At 43.7% G+C, this 21,674-nt stretch overlaps 1 protein-coding gene across 1 annotated transcript in view; it reads right to left on the bottom strand.

Annotated features, from left to right (window-relative positions):
• The window catches only part of LOC122809546 (neurogenic locus notch homolog protein 1-like), a 2,715,638-nt gene that overhangs the window by 2,046,124 nt on the left and 647,840 nt on the right, over positions 1-21,674 (bottom strand). Inside the window, exon 6 of the mRNA XM_044081127.1 lies at positions 21,178-21,432. Coding sequence (XP_043937062.1) covers positions 21,178-21,432 — 255 coding nt within the window. The remainder of the gene's footprint in view (positions 1-21,177; positions 21,433-21,674) is intronic.

The following is a 21,674-nucleotide window of genomic DNA, read 5'->3' as shown; positions in this document are numbered from 1 at the left end:
GTCAACTGCAATACACCGTCTCCTCATGTGGGGTAGCGCCTGGCCACACCAAGGTGTTTCTACAACCACTGATGAAGGCTTACTGCCCATTTGTGTGCTGGCATGGGTACGTCTTACAATGTATGTTAGGGTCATTCCACTGACCCAGTATCAGGGTACAGACCTGACTCCTAATACAGTTGATGAGGTTCATATAGGCAGAATGGGCTTCCTGGTTACATGTGGTGGTTGGTAGCTAGCTGTGATTTGAAGAGGTTTGTGCTGGCAATGGTAAACTGCCCCTGCAGTATCCCCTGTGCAGCGTGGAAGTGTGTATGTGTTTCATATATACGGAAACCTCATGTCCCATGGCATTACTGGCTACACTTTGGCTTCTTCATGTATGATAAGATGGTTGACCATCTAAGGCTGGGGTGCTCTCTGCAGCCTTCAGCCATGGTCTGTGTGACTGCATAGATGTCTGCAGTTCCCAAGGTTAGGAATGCTTGCAATGAGGGCAAAGTCATACGTACACCTCTAGTGTTTAGCAGCATGGCCTTCAATGTGTGCTGCACTGACCCTTGTATGCTGGTAGTGATAACTTCACCAGTGTTACTAATGGAGTCACTATGGGGCTGGCGGGAACCACTGCCAGACGCATGAAGACCTGTGAAGACAGATGGAGGCCATCTTGGTCTGTTTACCATATCATCCCAGACTCACAGGTACTGGAACCCCTGGAACATTTCAGGTGGGTGCCATCTGCAGGTGTTGTAAGGATTGACAGTGGAAGGTTAACAGGCACTTAACATGCTAGAGCCATCTCAAACACACCACACTGCTGCATGGGGACATGCATTGAAACACACATGCACATAGAGTTGCCACTTTTCAGATTAGAACGCCTACCTATCTTGTTATGTACAATACAAACTGACATGAGTATTGCATGCACCACAGTGCCTTTGTGTTAGAAAATGTGTAACTGTACTTCTAAGGTGGATGACATCTGTAGGGCCCCTGAGTAGATTGGCACATGGGGAGTTAACAGGATAACCATTACACACACACACACACACACACACACACACACACACACACACACACACACACACACACAGGGGATATGCATACAGAAACACATACACTCACACAGTTGGCACTAGTCAGATTAGAACACCTACCTATCTAATTGTATGTACTACAGTTTGTTTGTCTTTCGGCTTTTCCCAGTTAGGAGTCGCCACAGTGGAACTCTGGGCCGCTAATGATTGGCAGTTGTTTTTTTTTTATAGTGTCAAGTTGCCAGCCCAACGCCCAACCTTCAACGAAGGAACGCCCATTCAACGCATGTCTTTCGAACGCCCACTCAACCGCGGGGAGGACATGCAGACTCCACACAGAAGGCACTCCCAACCCAAGCCGAGAATTGAATGGGAGAACCTCTTGCTGTGAGGCAACAATGCTACCACTGCACCACCGTGGAGAGAATTGTATATACTACAGTCCTACATACATATTACATGTGCCACGGAAATTATATGCTGGGGACATAACTCACAACCTCTTAAGGCAATTAATCTGGAGAAATCCTTCAGGAACATTGGGATAAACTCCCAAAATAGGGTCCCTTCTCACATATTGCTCTTACAAACCTAGACAACTGATAGGGTAACAGGTTTTGTATCAGCATGAATTTTCAGAATGGTATGACGTCTGAAGCTGACATGTCTGTCACTATTTGTGACATCAACTGTCATGGATTTGCTAATGATTTGACAGAAAACCCCATTGTTATGAGACATGGACCACATATATATTGCAAACATCTAGACATTCTGCATAAATCTGTACAGATGAGTGGTATGGCCTGTAAAGTTTCAAATGGTGCATCTAAGGTGGATGACATCAACAGGACCTTTAAAGTAATGCCATGGGGAGGGGGTCAACAGGCCTTCAAATGGTATAACCAACACACATGGCAGCCACAGAGGATATGCTTCGCACACACACACACACATATACAGTTGGCTGCATTGAGATTCAAACCCCTACCTACTTAGTTGTATGTACTATAGTGCTACCTACTTATTGCATGCGCTATGGAATTTAAATGCCTAGAAAGTCTCCAACAGTGAATCTAAGGTGGAAGACATGAACAGGCCCTGTAAAGTAATGCAATGGGGGGGGGGGTAAAAAGGCCTCAAAATTGTATAACCAACACACACACACACACACACACACACACACACACAGTTGCCACTACTGAGACTGGACCTCCTATCTATCTAGTTGTCTGTACTATAGTATTATGTCCTTATTGCTTGCACCACAGAGCATATATACTTACAGATTGCCCAACGGCGCATCTAAGGTGAATGACATCAGCAGGCCATGTAAAGTAGGGCAATGTGATGTTTACTGGGTGGAACAGGCCTCAAATGCTTTAACCTACAAACACACACAGTTGCCAGTGCTGAGATTAGAACCGCTGCTTATCCAGTTGTATGTACTATAGTGCTAAGTACTTATCGAATATGCCACAGAGCTTAGATAGCGTGAAGAGTGTCCAAAGGTGCTTCTAAGGTGAATGACATCAGCAGACCTTGTAAAGTAGGCCAATGGGGGTTTACTGGGTGGAACAGGCCTCAAAATGATTTAATCTACAAACACACACTCACACACACACACACACACACACACACACACACACACACACACACACACACACACACACACACACACAGCGGGTGATGTCAGATTACAACCCTTATCTTACTACTATTACACAATGGAGCTCACCTTCGTACTTGCATGTGCCATTGGTTACAATTGGTGTGCAAATGACTGTAGCAGGACATCACTCTATGCCTTTCAGAGTGCCTCTTTCTCTCTCTTTCTCTATCTGTCTTTGTCTCTCCCCCCCATCTCTGCCTGTCTAAAATTGATATATTTGTGTATGTTACCTATATATATATATATATATATATATATATATATATATATCACACTCAACAGATGCAGATATATCACATATGTACCATATACAGTTAGATGAGGGTAAGCCAGTCTGATGGGGTGGGAGAGACAGTTAAAGGTGTACATAGCTGTATGTATGCAAAACATGTATGGCAACACAGTTCTATAGTCAGTTGTGGGTTTAGACATGGGCTGTAATTCTCCAAGTGTAGAAGCATGCCCGGTATGACCTCCAATAGTAAGACTGGGACTCCATTCCAGAGCTAGCTGTACTCTGGTCCAGGATTTTGTGTGCTACAGCCGATTGGTTGATGAACCTGTGTAAACAGTCCAGCACCTCAGTGATACACTACATGAGGGATCTCCTGGCTGTGTGCTATCCTTATTAACTGAGGCTGGGGTGGGTACAGAGTGCATTGGATTGAGCAGAGTTTTCATAGGTTCATAGGTAGGTACTAGGCTAAGCAAACGGTGCCCTGGCTTTTGCCACCCAAGAAAATTATTTTCCATAATATGTGTGGTATATTCTACATAGCACTGAGATTTCCTGGTATGTCAGTGGCAGACCAGTATAGAGTAATGTGAGGAACCACTGACAGACATTTGTTTACTGACCCCATACACTGCAGGGAACTATGTTACAGCACAAATTGTTCCAGTGTGCACATTCTCCATTTGTCTGGCCAGTGGTTCCCCTTCCCCTTATATGTGTCTCTTTGTCCTTCTGTAGTCCAGTCACAGGCTTTGTCCACAGTTGCTGCTGTTATGTATTTGTAGTTATGGTGTGAGTGGGGTAGAAATCATAACATCACACACAGGGTTACAGCCTTCACACCTCTGACTGTACCTATTTAGCAGGTTGTCCATCATTGCACCCCTACATCTGCTGTGGTCATCAGACAGGTTGTGTTGCAAGGTTATTATAAGGCTGCATGTTGGCCATAGCTGTCAAGCTCTTACAGACATGTGGACAAGCCCATATATAACAGTCAGACACAGGCCCAGACATGGGGACAGGGTGTTAATATTGCGCTTCCAAACGTAGACAGTTGGTAGAATGGTTTTGTATTATCTTGCATTTTCTTATGGGTATGACATCTGCTTCTCAACTGTCTGTCAGTGATGTTTTCACATCAACCTTTACTGTTTTGCAGATAGCTTGGCAGGCAAATGCAATGTTGTGACAAGCAGAACAGATATATGAGGCATATGTGTGGACATTCTGTGACACCCTGTCATTCCACGGGTATGGATGGTGCCCACTGACTTGTTGTCAGTGCTGACACAGTAATGTGGCAGCCTTTATATCCTGGCACTACACTGAATTGTCACAACCTGCTGTTCTACTAGGCAATGTGTAGGTTACTCAGCGCTGTATACTGTCCATATGTGTGCCCCCCCCATCCCTCCATTGTCCAGCTTTCCTGCAGTAACAAATACTGACTTCTGGACAGTGTGTACAACTCCTACCGTAGGTGTAGCTGACATGCAAAAAAGTTGGCACAGCCAGTCTTGAACCATGGACCCTGTCAACCACAGTACTGTATTTAGACCACTAAGCTACAACAGTCACCAGTAAGTGCTGAATACTTTCTGACAGTATTAACCATGCACATACATAGCACATTGACCCCTGTACATTGTGGAAATGGAACAAGTTAGCAAGTTGATTGGGACAGCCCCTGGAATGTGTGGTCTGCTACTATTACCTTACAAACATAAATGATATTGCTGTTCTATGGGAACACAGGTGTATTGGGAGAGGGAGCATACCTCTCAACTGTGCATATTTTCACAGACTGTCCAGATGTTTGCCTCATATTTCGGGTCCATTTATCATAGTATTGTGGTTGTCTGTGAAAATACTGGCATATCTTTAAAGGCCAAAGTTAGAAAGTAATGACAGACATTTGAGTTTCAGACTTCTTACCCTTCAGAGAATTAATGCAACTGCAAGATCTGTAATAATATAACTATCTAAGTTTGTAAGAGCAATATTTCATAACTATCCCTATTTTGGCGCCTTTGCCTCACATTTCTTTATGGCTTTGTACAGATGACTTGCTGTAAAAGGCTGAGAGGTGTGTATGGGACTCCAACATTGACATCCATGCATGTGACCTATGACCCCGCAGTTTGTTAATCCCTTACATATATTGCAGTGAGTTTTGCCACCTTTGGGACTACTGCATATTCTGAAGCAGCCAGTATTTGGCAGAAATTTCCTGTTGTCCCACATTGCTGTCAGTTGTCTGCTGCTATCCCAGTAGCTCACTCCATTCCCTTGCATACATGCAGCAATACCATAGATATGCTACCACTGTCTACTATTACATTCATTTGTTGTTAAGAAAAGTGACTTACCTTGTGCCTGCAGCAGTTATGAGGACAGTGCTTCAAAGCTGATCCTGTCTGATGCACGGAGTAGACATCCTATACATAGTAAGGTACAGGTACTGTGATGTGTGTAGCATCCTTTTTAGTGTGTGTGTGAGTTGGAGTGAGGTGTCAGTCCCTGGGTCCCTAGGTTGTCAGTGTATGTGCTATGTGCTGCCTCTTTACCAAGGCCAGGGCATACTGGGCACACCTACATCTGCCTACAGGGACAGGCTCAGGGGGTTCCTCCTCTGAGTCTTCCTGAGCTTGTGGGGACCTTGGCAATGGTGGGGGCTGCGTTTCCCTTCCCTGTGATGTTCCTGCCACAGCTGTTTCCACAGGATCATATTGTGCAGCATGGCAGATACTATGAACATGTGTGCATATGTGGCTGGAGAGTACTGCAGGGGTCCACCAGATATGTCAAGGCAGTGGAACCATGACTTGAGCAGCCCAAACACATGCTCTACGATGTTCCTAGTTTGTGCGTGTGCCTTATTATGGCATTCTTCAGTAAGTGTGTGTGTGCATTTCTGATGGGGGTCATCATCCATGGTTCCACTGCATAGCCAGCATCCCCCACTAGATGGTGGTATGGGATGTCCCCCCCCTGGCAAATGCCTGGTACAGCTGTGATGCGTGCCAGATGTGGGAGTTGTGATAACTGCCAGGGCTGCCAGCACACACATTGATGATAATTCCCTGGGCATTGCACATGACCTAGCAGTTGATGGAGTAATACCCCTTGCAGTTGACGTAGACTCTACCTTCCTCACCAGGTGGTACTTTGATGTGTACGTGAGTACCTCTAAGTATGGCACCCAGTACCTCTAGGTAGTGGGCTGCATGGTGGAAGAGATGCATATTGCTGGTCCTCTCCTCAGTGGTGTTGGAGAAATAAATGTGCTCACTGGCATGTGTGCATAGGTTCATAGGTAGGTACTAGGCTATCTGCCCGAGGGCATTTATAAGCCTAGCCAGAGTGTGTCAGCTTTCGCTGCCCCATTGATTAATTAACTGAGCCTCTGTTAAGAAGAGCCAATGAAGTGATCCCAGGGGTGTATTTTCTGTTACCCATCCATTCGTCAAGGTTTCTCTTGAAGAGTTAGTGAGGGGCTTTGCCTGATGTAGTTAGGAATTTTGTTCCAAAACACGGGGAGTCTCTGTGACAGGAATATATCCCCCCAGCATGTTCTATTTATTGTTGTGGTGAGGTTTAGCTCACTAGAGCTAGTGGCTCGCAGTGACTTGGATTTCTTTAGGTGGAGCATGTCCATCAATTCTGAGTTAGACATGGCTTTGTAAGTCAGGCAGAGATCACCTCTGAGTAAGCGATATGCCACTGAGTACAGCCGGTGTTTTTCCATTTGGGCTGCATAGGGCATATGTTTGAGGACTGTAATCCTCTTGGTGGGGTACTTTTGTGGTCTTTCCAGCTGTTGGAAGTATCTTGTGAGGTACATCCCAAATGGGGCATTGTACTCTATGATGGGTCTGATGAGTAGAGGGGCACTATAACCTCTTTATTTCTAGATGCAAACCCTTTAGTAATTGGATAGGCTACATAGAAAGATTTCCTAACTACTTTGGCAATATGATTGTCAAAGGAGAGATTACTATCTACCTGGGTCCCCAGATCTCTTAGTACCTTTTCTGTATTAAGGGGGCTGCCACCTATGTGGTAATTCATGGGTGTTTTGTTTTTCCCGAATGGGATGACTATGCATTTTTTGACATTTAGCTTGAGACCATGACTTTGACACCAGGTGTCTGTCTCAGTAAGGCCCTTTTGGAAAATGTCTGTGTCAGCTGGAGAGTAAATTATGGCTCCCAGTTTGCAGTCATCAGCGAACTTGGTTAGCCATAGTTCTCCTGTGTTTGCCTGTACTTCTGAGAAGTATATGCTGAACAGTAGGGGTCCCAGGACCAAGCCTTGTGGGACACTACTTGTGACTGGTTTAGAGTCGGACCTGGAGCCCGCTATTTTTACCGTGTGAGTTTTGTCTGTAAGCCAGTTGGCAACCCATCTCGTGACGTAGGGGTTTATGTTCAGACTGGTGAGTTTTTCTAGAATTCCTGAGTGAGGAATGGTGTCAAAAGCCTTGGTGAGGTCAAGGTAGGCTGTGTGAACCACCTTCCTCTTATCTATAGCCTTGGCGACTGTCTTGAAGATGTCAACCAGGTTAAGTAGGCATGATCTGCCCTTAACAAAGCAGAACTGGGTCAGGTCAAGTGTTTGGAGGTTCCCAATGTCTTTGTTAATGAGTTCCATGATGACGCACTTCATAGCCTTGCAGACCAGGCTAGTCAGGCTTATGGGGCAATAGTTACCAGGGTCAGTTGTGGCCCCTCCTTTGTGGAGCGGAATAACCGTTGCTGTGCGCCATTCTATGGGCATGTAGCCTGTGGAGAGGCTGAGGTTGAACAGTGTGTTTAGGTGGGGGGTTAGTTCATTCTGTAGTTCATGCAAGACACAGCCTGGGACACCATCTGGCCCCATTGATGCTGTGCTTTTGGCTTTTGAAAGGGCTGTTTTCACATGTGCGTCTGTGATTTCTGGGACACTACACTTTTCCGGTATTGTTTTGGGCCCTTTTGGGGGTGAGAGGGGGGTGACGTTTGCACTGATTCGATCTGCCAGGATGTTGGCAATATCAGTAGGTTCAGTATATTTTGTGCTATTTTGCACTAGCTCAGAGCATATCTGCGAGTTGCCACTTAGATTCTTGACATAGCTAAAGAAGGCTTTGTGGTTATCTTTCAAATCCTTGGCTATTTTTCTTTCGAAGTTAGCCTTGGATGATTTTTTGAGGGACCTTAGTTTCTTACTGATACTGATCAGGGATGTCTTTCCTTCTTGGGATTTGCTTTTTTTCTGAACTAGTTTCCTCCTTCTATTGTATAGCCTGTTTATGGCAGGGGTCCACCAGACTGGTTTCCTTCTCTTAGGGGAGTGAGTCTTGGTTTTTCTAGGGATGGCGTGATTCATGCATCCTTGTAGGTGCTCATAGAGTGCATTTGTAAAGGTTCCTGCATCTTGGACACTGTTATCCTTTAGCATGGGGGCTGTGAAATTTACCACCTCTGTCTTAAGTAAGGTGAAGTTTGCTATAGAAAAGTTTTTCACTGTGATTTCCTTGGTTGGGGGTGCTGGTGTGGTGTGGACATCCAGAGTGATTAGTTTATGGTCTGATCTAACCAGTGACAGGTTGACCTCCAGTGCGGAACACCTGTAGCCCATGTTGGTGATGACCAGGTCCAATATGTGTTAGCATGACATCCAGAAACTGGTGGAGTACCCTGGATGTGCATGCCTGTGAGACCCCATATTGTCCCCAGTAGGTATTTGGAAAGTACCTGTAGCTAGTGTTCTTAAGGCTACACATACCTTTGTTTCCACTGGGATGCGTTCCCCTCTGTTGGCTCTGGGGCTGAGGTGAGGGTGGCAGAGCTTGATGAGTTCCTGTAGTATGTCCCTGTCCACCCTATAGCACTGAACTATCTCCAGCTCATGTAGCCCCTGAAAGGTTACCCTGGGTCTGAACACTCTTCTCCTCAGTCTGGGCTGATTGTCAGCATCATCATCACTGACCTCAGCCTGTAGCACACAGATGTAGCAAAGCACCAGCAGCTCCTATCATTTTTGTCAGTTAAAATTCCCAAGTGTATTCCATTGGTGCAGAGTATGTGGGAAAAATCAGATTGAAAGGTGTATGCATACTTTATACTGGTGTGCTGCACATGCAGCCTGTGTGATTGGCTGACTATCATACATTCCACCTGGCAGCTATATTATTGAGGGGTTTGAATGGGCCATTGTGAGTAGAAGAAGGCTTATTAGTCATTTATAGTTGATTGACTTTTCTAAGCTATTTCCTTTTATTTAATTATTTTTTTCAATTTCCTCCACTGCTAAGCCCTGCACCATGCCAGGCAAACCCTCAGCTCCAGTGTTAACATTGTTTAGCAAATTTGACTCTCCCCTGTACACGGTCATGCTTAGCTTTTCTGTAACCTGCTAAAACACATGCAGCAGCACTAAGTATAGCTGAGCAGTCCAGGCATGCCCCCTCTGCTTAGCTGTGCTTAGCTGAGTGCAAACAGGTGCAGCTAAGCTCCACTGTGCTTATCCATGCTGTGACACACCGCCTTTTTATGTCAGCTGTCTCTTCTGCCTACACTACTATGGTTCTAGCCCTTACACAGCTAGTACCTGCGGACACGGTGGCCCATTTTGCTATTCAATAAACTTAGCTCATTTGCATAGACCTAATTGTGTATACTCTAGATACTGCATTACACCAGAGCCTCTGTCCTTAGCAACCATTATAACTTGCCATTGTATGGCCCTGCATGCTGGCCACTATAATGGAAAATTCAGTATAGCTTTAAATGTCATATTTTTCTATTTAAATTTTTTTTTTTTTTGCAAAATAGCATGTTTGCACATTGCTATGCCCCACTTAAATATGGCATATGTGATAAAAAAAGTTTTATTTTTTTTATATATTGCAATACTTTTTTACATCACCAGCCATAGTTTTGCCCACTTGCATGGCTACTGCACATTATACAATCCTTTATTTGGGCTCTTGCAGCCCCTGTTTTAATTTCATCCTCCTGTACACGGTTAGTAATGGAATTCATTTTTCTGCCTTACACGGCACCTACACTGGCACCTTTATGCTTCCTGGATCACAAAATCACCTTGTCTGCATGTTTTTTACCAGCAGATGAGATGATTTGCATTCTGCTGACAACTCCATGTCTGAACAATGTCGAGATGGTCATACAAGCCCTGAGCCTTCTTTCCTGGATCGCTCGCTAGCCATCTTCCGTGTTCAAGCCTTACTACTATTCCTACATGGAAATTGGCTCTGTGTAAGGTTTATTGAATTACCCCGTGTCCTGCATTAAATATTCACCTTTCAATGTATGTCTCCCAAATCTCATATGCTTAGTATTCTCCTGTGCCCAAATGGTCAATTTAGTCAAGTTATTTGGCAAACATGTCTGATCTGATCAGTTTCAAGTCATCTGCATACAGACTATAGAGCACTTCAGATGAAAAAAAAAATAGATCTGAAAGATACAATTTAAACAAGCATGGGGCTAGGACAAAGCCCTGTGGGACATCCTTACTGTATCCAAGAATTTCGTCTGTTCCATTGTTGTATGATACTTGCCATGTCCTATTTGTAAGCCATGCAGCTATCCATCTTATCAAGAGTACATCAATACCTATTTGTTCTAATTTACTAATCGATATTTTATGTATGACCTGTCAAATGTGAAGTTACATCTATATAAATTACATCACAGCATAATTTTTCATTCAAAGCTGTTATTAAACTGTTATAGAACATCATGTTATAGGTGGTAATGGATCCATATTCATCATATGCATGCTGATATATGGTTTCAAGTCCCAATCTATACATTTCTGACAATAACTTATCCAGTAGTACCTTTTCCATTATTTTTCCACAACATGAATGTAGACTTACAGTTCTATATGACTCTGGGTTTGTCCTACTCCTCTTTCCCTTAAAGACAGGCTTAATAAGCGCATGTCTCCAATCTTGAGGACTCTCCCTATATTTATATGACCTATTAAATAATAGATATAATGGTACTATAAGTTCTTGCTGAAGTGTTCTCAGGTCGTTATTACTAAATGTTAAGTTGTCAATCTCGCCTTCATTCTTGCTGGATGGGTTCGGAGCTGATCCTCGGCTCCGACTCGGCACTTACTAAGCTCGAGAGCTAATTTTACCAGCTCGAGGCAACCCTATATCTCATGATGCAAGGTGGAGACTACCCAGATCTCGTTTGCTGCTTCGCTTACGAGGTGCCTCTTTTACCAGCTCTAGGTAAGTTTTCTTCATATTAAGACTTTTAGTCTCATCCCTTTTAAATTTAATATCCTTAGTTGTTTTGTGAACCTTAACGTTTATTTTAACCCTATTCCCATTAGTGTTCCCTTTTTTTCGGGTTATTTATCCCCTTCCCTAGGTTAGGCCTTAGGCCTTCCCCTTTCCTAATTTTTCCTGTCAGGGATTTTGTGTGTGTTTGAGTGTGTTATAGCCCTGTTTAGTTTAGATTATTGGATTGGGTGTTATTTGTGTGTGTGTCTGTGTTTTCTTGTCACTTGTGTTTCCTCGACACAGCTATGTCGAAGGACACAAAGGTCTCAGGCTTCAAGAAGTGTGACTCGTGCTGTCAGAAGATGTCTCTGACAGATGGTCACACTTCTTGTGTTTACTGCCTGGGACCTCTGCACCTGCAGGACTCTTGTGCTACTTGCCATGCCTTCAGCCCAAGAGTCCTGCAGGAGCGCAGAAATAAATTAATATTGAGGGGCTTATTAAAGCCTGAGAGCTCCCCGACTAAGTCGGCTCTGGGGAAGCCCTCGAAACCTGTCAAGCCTTTGGCTTTAAGTCCCAAGCCATCGGTTACTGGTTCTGCTTCTTCAGTGTCGAGATCGGCTCCGGCCGGAGCCAATCCTTCCCTTTTAGAAGTCACAGTATCGGCTCCATCCGGCGCCGATACTGCCAGATCTGGACACTCAGTGTCGGCTCCGGCTGGAGCCGACGTATCCTCGGCTCCTTTGGCTCCACCTATCTCTAAAAAGAGATCATGACCCCCCCTCATTGGAATCGATATGTTCAGCTCTGAGATCACCCCTGCTCTCAGAGCAGAGCCATCGGAGCCGTTTTTCTCGGTCGTCCAGGCTGTCTGATCACGACCTCGAGAGAGTGGTGAGTAGACTATTAAAGTCTCAGGCATTGGCCCAAATGCTCCATAGCCTGTCTCAACAGATGGTAGCTATCTGACATCCACCTCACATTCCTCCTTCGACTCTCTTACAGAGCTCGGAGCCAGAGCTCCTCGGAGCCATGACTGTTGTAGCTTCGGAGCCGATACCCCCCCCCCTTTTGGCTCCGTCGTCCTCCGCTCTGATTTCCTCCTTGAGGCCTTCACTGGAGGGATCCGGGCGTCTGGTCTCTCTCGTCAGCTCCGAGGGGGCGAGTGGCATCGGACCCTTGTCCGACCCCGTTCTCCCTCTCGGGGCTTCGGCATTGGTGAGCTCAGCCCTGACATCTGCCTCAGAGCCTTCCCTCTCGGTGAGGCCTGGAGTTCCTATCTCTTTGGAGCGGGAACCTTCTGGTCTCTCTGATGGGGAAGCCTTCGAGGTGATGAGGAGTGTACTAGCCCCTGGGCGTAGTCAACGGTCAGTTCCATCAGCTCCTCCCACTACAGTGCCTGCTGACGTCTCTTCCCACTCTCTTGCTCCCGGACCCAGAGATCCAACGCCTCAGGTTTCCCCATTGGGAATATCTTCCTCTTCCGAGGCTTCTCCTGATCCGTCAGGTGAACCTCTGCGTAAGAGGACATGTAAGAGGAAACATCTAGACTCCCCCGAGTCTATTACATCTGATACTGACTTGGATGAGTCGGAGGGATCCCCAAGGTCCTCCTCTGAGGATGTCTCTTTCTCAGACATCCTTAAACTCCTTAAGCAGAGGGGGAACTGGCCCTCCCTTAATCCTTCCGAGGACGAGTCAGTATACCTGGAGGTGTTCGGATCTCGACCCTCCACCTCCTGGGTGTCTCCGCCTTTCGACCCTCTTATGGACGTGGTGGCTTGGAAGGCATGGACGGCCCCGGATTCGGTGGAACCTATTCCTAGGAGGCCTTCTAAATTCATTACGGCCCCACCTGATAGGCAATATTTGACAAAAGGTGTCCCGGTTGATGCCATGGTGGTGGCGGCAGCCACCAAGAAGGAACTAGCTGATCCTTCAGTACCTGTCCATCCTCCTAACAAGGATTCTAGGACTATGGACAGGTACGGCAAGTGGATTTTTTCTTCAGCGACCTTTGCCATGCGATCGCTGAACTACTTGTGTCACTTCACCCGCCTTCAAAGAGATGTTCTTAAAGAGTTGGGAGAAGTTTTACAGGATCCATCAGCTGCTGGGTCTCAGGATAAGATTAGCTCACAGCTAGGAATCCTAAACTCCATTGTTAACTCCTCCATGCGGCTCATTTCTTATGCAGCCGATGGAGCGAGTAGGGCCGCAGGCACAGGAGTGGCTTTAAGGAGTCAGTCCTGGATGCGGCTTTGTAATTTTGCAGACCCCTTCAAGGCGTCCTTCACAAACTCCCCTTTTGATGGTTTGACCTTGTTCGGACCTCAAGTGAAAGACACCTTGACTAGATGCGAACAAGATGGCAAGACTCTTTCTGCCGTAGGAGTCCATTTCTCCACCCCTTCAAGACCTTACCCAAAAGGTCAGAAGGGAGGGAAAATGTGGTTCCGCAAATCTCAAGGAGTCACGCCTGATGCACGAGGTCAGTTTACCCCCAGAGGCAGAGGGGGTAACAACAACAGACGCCACCCTAAGGGCAGAGGGGGTCCACAGAATCAGGGTAGCAGAGAGCCTCTTTCTGACAAACCCTTCCAGCATCCCTGAGATGTTGCCTGATTGTCCACCTTCGGAGGCAGTCGGGGGAAGATTATCGCTGTACCCAATAGCCTGGCTTTCCATTTCTCAAGACAAATGGGTACAGTCGATTATATCCAAGGGTTACAAAATTCCCTTTATTCAAACCCCAATTCAGCAAAAGGGAACCCTTCCAGATGTTCCACCCGGTCTAAGGGAACTAGCAGTATCAGAGATATCAAAACTGCTAGCAAAAAGAGCCATCCAGCCAGTCCCAGCAGACCAAATAGGATCCGGAATCTACTCAAGGTTCTTTTTAGTACCAAAAAAGACAGGGGACTGGAGACCAATATTAGATCTGAGCAAACTAAACAAGTTTGTAAAGAAAACAAGATTCCGGATGGTCATGCTTCAGTCCATTCTACCCTTTCTGGGCAAGGACAATTGGATGTGCTCGGTAGATCTTCAGGATGCGTACTATCACATAAAAATTCACAGGCGCTCCAGAAGATTTCTCCGCTTTCGGCTGGGGACCAGTCACTTCCAATTCAGGGCCCTGCCCTTTGGACTCACTACAGCCCTCAGAGTGTTCACCAAATGTATGGCAGCAGTTACGGCTCACATGAGACGTCAAGGATTCCAGGTGTTTCCATATCTAGACGACTGGCTCCTCACTGCCACCACCAGGCATCAACTTCTCCAAGCCAGAGATTACACCATTCACATTTGCAGAGGGCTAGGAATTTCTATAAATTTCGAAAAATCTGCCTTGTCGCCTTGTCAATCTATTACTTTTATAGGCACAAAATTGGACACCGTACAACTTTCAGCAAAGTTAACAGAACAAAGGATCTTGGACATTCAAAGTCACGTCTAGGTGATTCTTCTCAGCAACAAAATTCAGGCCAGATTTGCTCTGCAAGTATTGGGTCTTATGGCGGCCGCCATAACACTTCTTCCCTTTGCCCGCTTTTACATGCGTCTTCTACAATGGATGCTATTCGCCCAATGGTCCTTTCAACAACTTCCCATGCGTCACAGGATCACAATAACTCCAACTTGCAAAAGGCATCTGACCTGGTGGATATCGTCCCCTCAAGTCCATCAGGGCAGACCCTTTGTTCCTCCTGCCCCGGTCGCCACGGTTACATCGGACGCCTCCCTGATCGGGTGGGGGGGGCATTATCAGGGCAGGATGGTCCATGGCACTTGGCAACCTTTCGAATACCACCTGCACATAAATGTCCTAGAGATGAGAGCAGTGCTTTTAACGTTGCAAGACCTCAACGACTCTCTTCCCCTGGGAACTATTGCAGTCCAAACGGACAATATGTCCGTAGTGTGGTATATCAACAAACAGGGCGGAACCAAGCCCTATCCACTGTGTCGAGAGACTCTCAGACTTTGGCAGTGGGCAATCTCTTCTCAGCGGTTTCTGATAGCAACGCATATCCCCAGGAAATCCAACATCATAGCGGACAGGTTGAGCAGAGCTATTCTCATGCCTCACGAGTGGTCTCTCAAACAATCAGTGACGGAAGAGATTTTTCAGGAGTGGGGCCTTCCTTGCTGCGACCTTTTTGCTACACCTCAAAACAGCAAATGCCCAGACTTCTTCTCTCTCTTCCCCCTTCCAGGCCATCCCCCCAGAGACGCTCTAACCCAAGATTGGCCCCGGGGACTTCTTTATGCCTTTCCCCCCTTTCCTCTGATACCTCAAGTAATTCAGAAAGCAACCACCTTGAGAGCCAAGTTGATTCTCATTGCCCCTTATTGGCCTCGACAGATATGGTTTCTGTTCCTACATTGTTATCTCTTGGTACAGCCATGGCATCTGGGCCCGGTTCCAGATCTTCTGACCCACCAGTCGGGGCAGCTGCACCAATCCATACCTTCTCTCAGCCTCACTGCTTGGTTGCTCCACTTCCATCCTTAGCCAGGCTTCCTATGATTTCTAATCCCGTCCGGGATATCATAGTAGCTTCCCTTAAATCTTCCACCAGAAGGATTTACACTAGTAAATGGCAATGTTTCTCCTTCTGGGCAAAAGCTAGGAATATAGACCCCTATACTGCTCCGATTCATTCGGTCTTGGACTTCCTAGCTGAGATTTTTCATTCAGGATCCTCTTCCTCCACAGTAAAAGTTCAGCTGGCAGCCATTTCGAATTTTCATATAGGTTTTTTGGACCACAACATTATGTCACATAAACTTTGCAAGGCATTCCTTAGAGGTATCTTTTTACTTAAACCTCCGATTAGAGATCCCTCACCACATTTCTCCTTCAAAACTTTTCACATTACTTCTGCAGTTTTGCCACTGAACACATCACTCCAATTAATTTTACATAGTGACTGTTTTACTTCCATATAATGTGTTACTAATCTTCTGTGCATTGGTTTAGATTTTAGTTTAAATGAAATATCTAGCAACAAATTCGTTTTTATAACCCCATGATCACTGCGTATCAATGGTGGTAAAACTTGGCATGAAGTTACAGTAATTCCTTCAGGAACACAAACAATGTCTAGTATGTGTCATTCCCAGGTAGTTTTTTTTTTTTTTTTTTTTTTTTTTTGCAATTGCTGTTCCTGAACATACATTGTGAATAATTTCCTTATAATGTTATTGAATCAATATTATTCCAGTCTGTTTCTGGTAAATTTAAGTCCCCAGCTACTATTATTCTTCCCTCTTGTGTTTCATGCAAAAAAAGTATGAATTCTTCTAAGCCATCAGCACTAAATTTGGTGGTTCAACAATTGTTATATGTTCGAAGGTTGTCTTTATTGTCATAGTTACATAATAGGTTCATAGGTAGGTTCACAGGTAGGTACTAGGCTATTGGCCCTAGGGCCTATATAAGCCAAGCCAAAAATGTACCCTGGCTTTCGCCGCCCAAGAAAATTATTTTCCTGTGCCCCTGTCAAGCAGAGCCACAGAAGTGATCCCCGGGGTAAATTTCCTATTTCCCATCCAGTCATCAAGATTTTCTTGAAGAGTGCTAATGAGGAGCTCTGTTTGACATAGATAGGTAGTCTGTTCCAGAGTATGGGAAGTCTATGGGACAGGAATCTATCCCTCCAGCATGTTCTGTTTATTGTGTAATCTATAGCATTGGTGTTATCACTGAACATGCAATAATCACAGATCTCATCACTATCTTTAATGCCCATCATAACACCTCCACCTCATTTCTTCTTAGAATGTCTGTTACAGTAAAAGCATTTATACCCTCACAGAATGGATTCATTGTTCTTTAACCATGTTTCACAAACAGCATCTTCATAAATCTTGTGGGAACATAGCAAATTTTGCAATAAAAAAACACCGTTATTAATGCTCCTAGCATTAACCACAAAGATGCATCAAATTTTGCTATCTGTGAGCTGTTAAATTTTCAATCTAGCAAAACCCCTGCCTTGTATTTGTCAAATATTTCAATATCTGCTGCAAAAATTCTCTTCCCTGATCTTGACAAGTGCAGACCATCCTTTTTGAACATGTGCCCACAATTTGGCTCAAATGCTCTACCCATTTCCATTTTTTAAAATGGATATTATTTTTCATGTAGGTATATACCCCCAAAAATATTTTCTTTCATGGCAATGACTCTCCTTTCTATATGTGATGTGTGAAAAATACATCCTAACACCTGTACAAGCTATCCTAAGAGGCTGTAAGTTAGCTACTAACAGTCAGAGTCCTTGGGGATGAGATAATTTGTACCGACATGAATAAAACAGATCTGTACTTCTTTACCTTAAGGCAATCTGAGGCTTAACTCACATCCTCTATTTTTGCTCCTGGCAAGTATAACACCACTCAATGTTCATTATCTTCTCTGTAAATGTAAGTATCAGTTCCTCTAATAATTGAATCTCCAGTTACAAGACTACCTTTTTCTGACCCAGTCTGAAGAATCTTCAGCTTCAAATTCAGTAATATCTGCTCTATCAGTTGTGACAAAGCAATGATCTTCATCACTATTAGCCTTATTAATCCCACTATTTTCATTGCGTATTACATTTGCAAGCATATAGCTCTCATCCAGCTGGCTTTGTACATCCACAGCTTGAGTCAAGTTGTCAGTGTCTGTGTTTCTTCATTTTTTTCTTACAGTAATGTTCTTCAGTCCTTCCACTTTCAATTTTGATTTCTTCCTTTTTACCTGCCATTGCCTCTTTTTTCTACCTTCTCTTTTTGGAAAAGTGATGCCGTTTTCTGTAGACTGAAAGTTTTTTTGATAGCAAAATGTTATTCCCTGCAATATGTGTTTTACTTAAAGCAGTATTCTTTTTAGTACGTATTTTATTTGCTGTCCATTTATCAGTTTCTTTTTTTTCTTTATTTGTTGTAAACGTCTTCCTTTCTTTTTTAATTTCCTTCTATATGCTCTGAATCCTAAGATTGCTGGATACTTGTATCCAGAATTCTAAAGTTGTCAGTGGCATTATTTTGTTTCACAGAGGTTGAGGGATCTTTACAGACAATAGACACATCCTTTCCTAATCGTGTTCTGTTTGCTGTTTGCTTAACATTAGTTATCACATAAGTCCAGTCATTAATATATGTGACAGTTCTCTACGCCATGCCAGTTGCAAAAGTGCAATCATCATCATTAAGTTTAGATTTACTACGAATAATGGTAAGCAAATCATCCAACTTTTGACATGAGGAACACAGATCATCAGTGTTATCAGGTGTTACTTTAAATATATTAAGCATTTATTATACTGCATAAGATATTTGTGCTTTAGCAAATCATTAATGGTATATTCATTTAAGGAATCCATCTTCAGCTGCAAATGAATCAAAAATTCTAAAAGAAAAGACTGATCAAAATCAGCTACCACAGAATTCAAAGAGAACATAAATCAACTTTTATGAGAAAAATCATACAAACAATATTCACCTAAATATTAAATTAAGTACAGTAAAGCTGTTATGACCATACAAGTTGTGAAATTCACACAAAAGCTGTACTTCCTATACATAGTGCAGTATCTTCTGCTATCGCTCACAGTCACACCTCTTTTTAATGGTAAAGATCAATAAATCACAAACCAGACAGGATTGTTTAGATAAGTTCTGGAATGAGGTGAATTAGCATTCACATGTGATAAACAAGAAATCCAGAAAGAGTACATTTCAAAGTGACATAAATGCATATCAAATAATTATTTACAATAAAAAAGGTTACAACAGAAGTATAGGTCAGTAATTCAGGAAGCAAAGAAAACAGATTGAGTAGCATTAGTAGGGGAGAGTAGGCAATTGTGATAAGAAGTTTGAAACTGGAATGTAAAGGATGGCAACAATGGGTAGTTTGAACTTTGTGGGGCAGATGCATTTGGCCTAATGCTGTAAATGGGTAATGAGGGCTTTATAAATATAAAAGTTTGTAGTTTTCTCTGCTGGAGAGAGAGCAAGATTCCTGGGTGTGGGGGTGGGGGAGTGATAATGGAGAAGTGTGCGGGTGCATTTTGAGAGAAGCTATGGATGTTGTAATATGAGTTTTTTTTTTCAATGAATTTGGCTGAGAGTGGAGCCAAGGATTGGATTTGCATTACTTTGTAAAGCTAAGTGCCCTGCATGAGATTAGCACTTTGCTGAACTGAATGTCATCTTGCTTTTCACTGAGGGAGGCAGTAGTGTTCTTCAATGAGGGTTTTGATGATAAAGCAACATATGGAGTTAGAAATGGTCTCAAGAATTGTGGTATTGTGTGTGAAGGCAGTGCCAAAAATGGGTAGACCATACTCTAGCTCTGGAAAAAGGATGTTGCTGTTAGTGGTGGACTTGGCAGCAGTGGAAACAAAAGGGGTGATTTTTGGGCCAGGAAGAGCAGAGTGTTGATATTTTTATCTAAGTGATAGCAAACCTTAGCAGACATGTTGAGCCAGAGTCCATTGTACCTAAATGGGTTTGTGGTTTCTGTGAGTGAGTTCTCCGTAATGGTGATGTTAGGAAGGCATATAGGGGGTTAAAAGAAGTCTGTAGCGGATAAACCAAAGAATTTAATGGAGATCAAAATGAATTTGAATAATGGCATGAGAAGAGTTGGATTGTGGATGACTATGGCATCTTCATAAAGAAGTGGGAGATGGGGGAAGGAGTTTGTTAATGAAAATAGGGAATAAAAGTGGGTAGTGAATGGAACCTTGAAGGAACTCCTTTATGCAGTCAGGCTGAGTTCAGAAGGACTTTGCCTATTTTGACTCTGAAGTATATGTGATCTAAAAAAGTTCTGAACCAGAAAAAGAAGTCATTTCCAATAGAAATATCTGTAAGAACATTAAAGAGCAGAATATGGCCAGTCAAATCAAATGCTTTTGTGAGGTCAATGAAAATGGCTACAGTGATGTTATCCAATTCTGTATTTAGTAGGATATTGTTGATGAGAGTCCAAAACACAGTCATGGTACTATGCCCAGCCCAGAAGTCAAGCTGTTTGCAGGAGACAAGGTGGTACTTTTGAATGTAATGGAAGAGATAGTAATATACAACTTTTTCTAGAATTTTACCAAGAATTGGAAGGATACAGATGGGCTGGAAGTAGCAACAGTGGTGGGGTTTTGCTTGTTTCCAAAGGGGTTCAACAACTGCAGTTGTCCAAACTAATGGCATGATGTTTTTGGTGATACAAAGATTAAAGATGTGGGTAAGAGGAAGAGTCAGGTGTTCTCTGCAATGGTAGGGAAACTAGGGACGGATGCTGTCTAAGCCAGCAGAGAGTCTGTTTTGATGGTTGAGAATACTATCTGTGCCTTCTTGTTTAATTATTTTTGAAGCAGAAGCAAGAGACAGAGAAGATGGTGATGGGGGAAAATGGTGGGAAGGTTGTTGAATTCATAGAGGAAGTCATTTGGGATGATATTGTGAGGGTGTTTGAGGGTTTAGAGTCAGCTGGTGTTTTGTGTCTAACACTGAGGTTGAATTCCTAACAGAATAGTTTTGGGAAGTGCAAGAGAAGTTTGTTTGGCATTGAGAAGTCTGTACTGGCAATTTACTAATTACTAATAGACATTTAGCCTTTATTTATGCCAAAAAATATATCCTTATTGTGCCTCTCTAAAATAACATTAATTATACAAAAAATACTTATGATACATCATCTGTGATTAACTTCTTTTACGTTGTCCTGTTCGATTCTCAGCTAAAGCATCTTCTGTGTGGAGACATGCGTGAATGGGTGTACCTTCGTTGAAGGTTGTGTGTCAGGGCTGGCAACTCAGCACGTAAAAATCTGCTGCCAATCATTAGCAGATCGGAGTTCCACTGTGGCGACTCCTAACCGGGAAAAGCCGAAAGACACAACAACAACAACAACAACAACTACAGTGGAAATACAGTCAGTGCATGCAGTTTTCCATGTATGAAGCATACTTGCCTGTCGGGCAGTGCATGCATTCTTCATTGATTTGCAGACCTAAATACATTCCTGATGGACATGGTAATAATGATCCTTTAAATCCAGGAATGCGTGATTGTTTCCTCCCATCTCTTGCAATTTGTCCATGAGTCTTCTCCATGCAGAATATACTTCCATTACACTTTGTACATTCTGACTGCCCTGCTGTATTGGTGTAATATCCTTGCGGGCACAGGATGGGCCGAAAAGTGCCAACGTGGGGGCAGTAACTTCCTGTAAACAAAAATAACACAGCAATATTGTTCAACTGAGATATACTGGGATGCATTCAGAAAAATAAACCAACTGCATTTTGACCATTGTCATCTGTTATGTATTGACAAAAATAGCATTGCGTCAAGTAGTATGACAATGGAGAAGTTGGCATACACAACCGAATACAGATACATTTATAGTTTTACAACATTTCCTTTATAGTATCATTATTACCCCTAGCTGTCTGCATCTGGCCCACC

This window comes from Protopterus annectens, chromosome 8.part0, assembly GCF_019279795.1.
Source record: "Protopterus annectens isolate FY-2018-M chromosome 8.part0, PAN1.0, whole genome shotgun sequence".
Taxonomy (NCBI): Eukaryota; Metazoa; Chordata; order Ceratodontiformes; family Protopteridae; genus Protopterus; species Protopterus annectens.
Note: the sequence above shows the minus strand (reverse complement) of the source record. Positions and strands in the feature narration are given on the sequence as shown.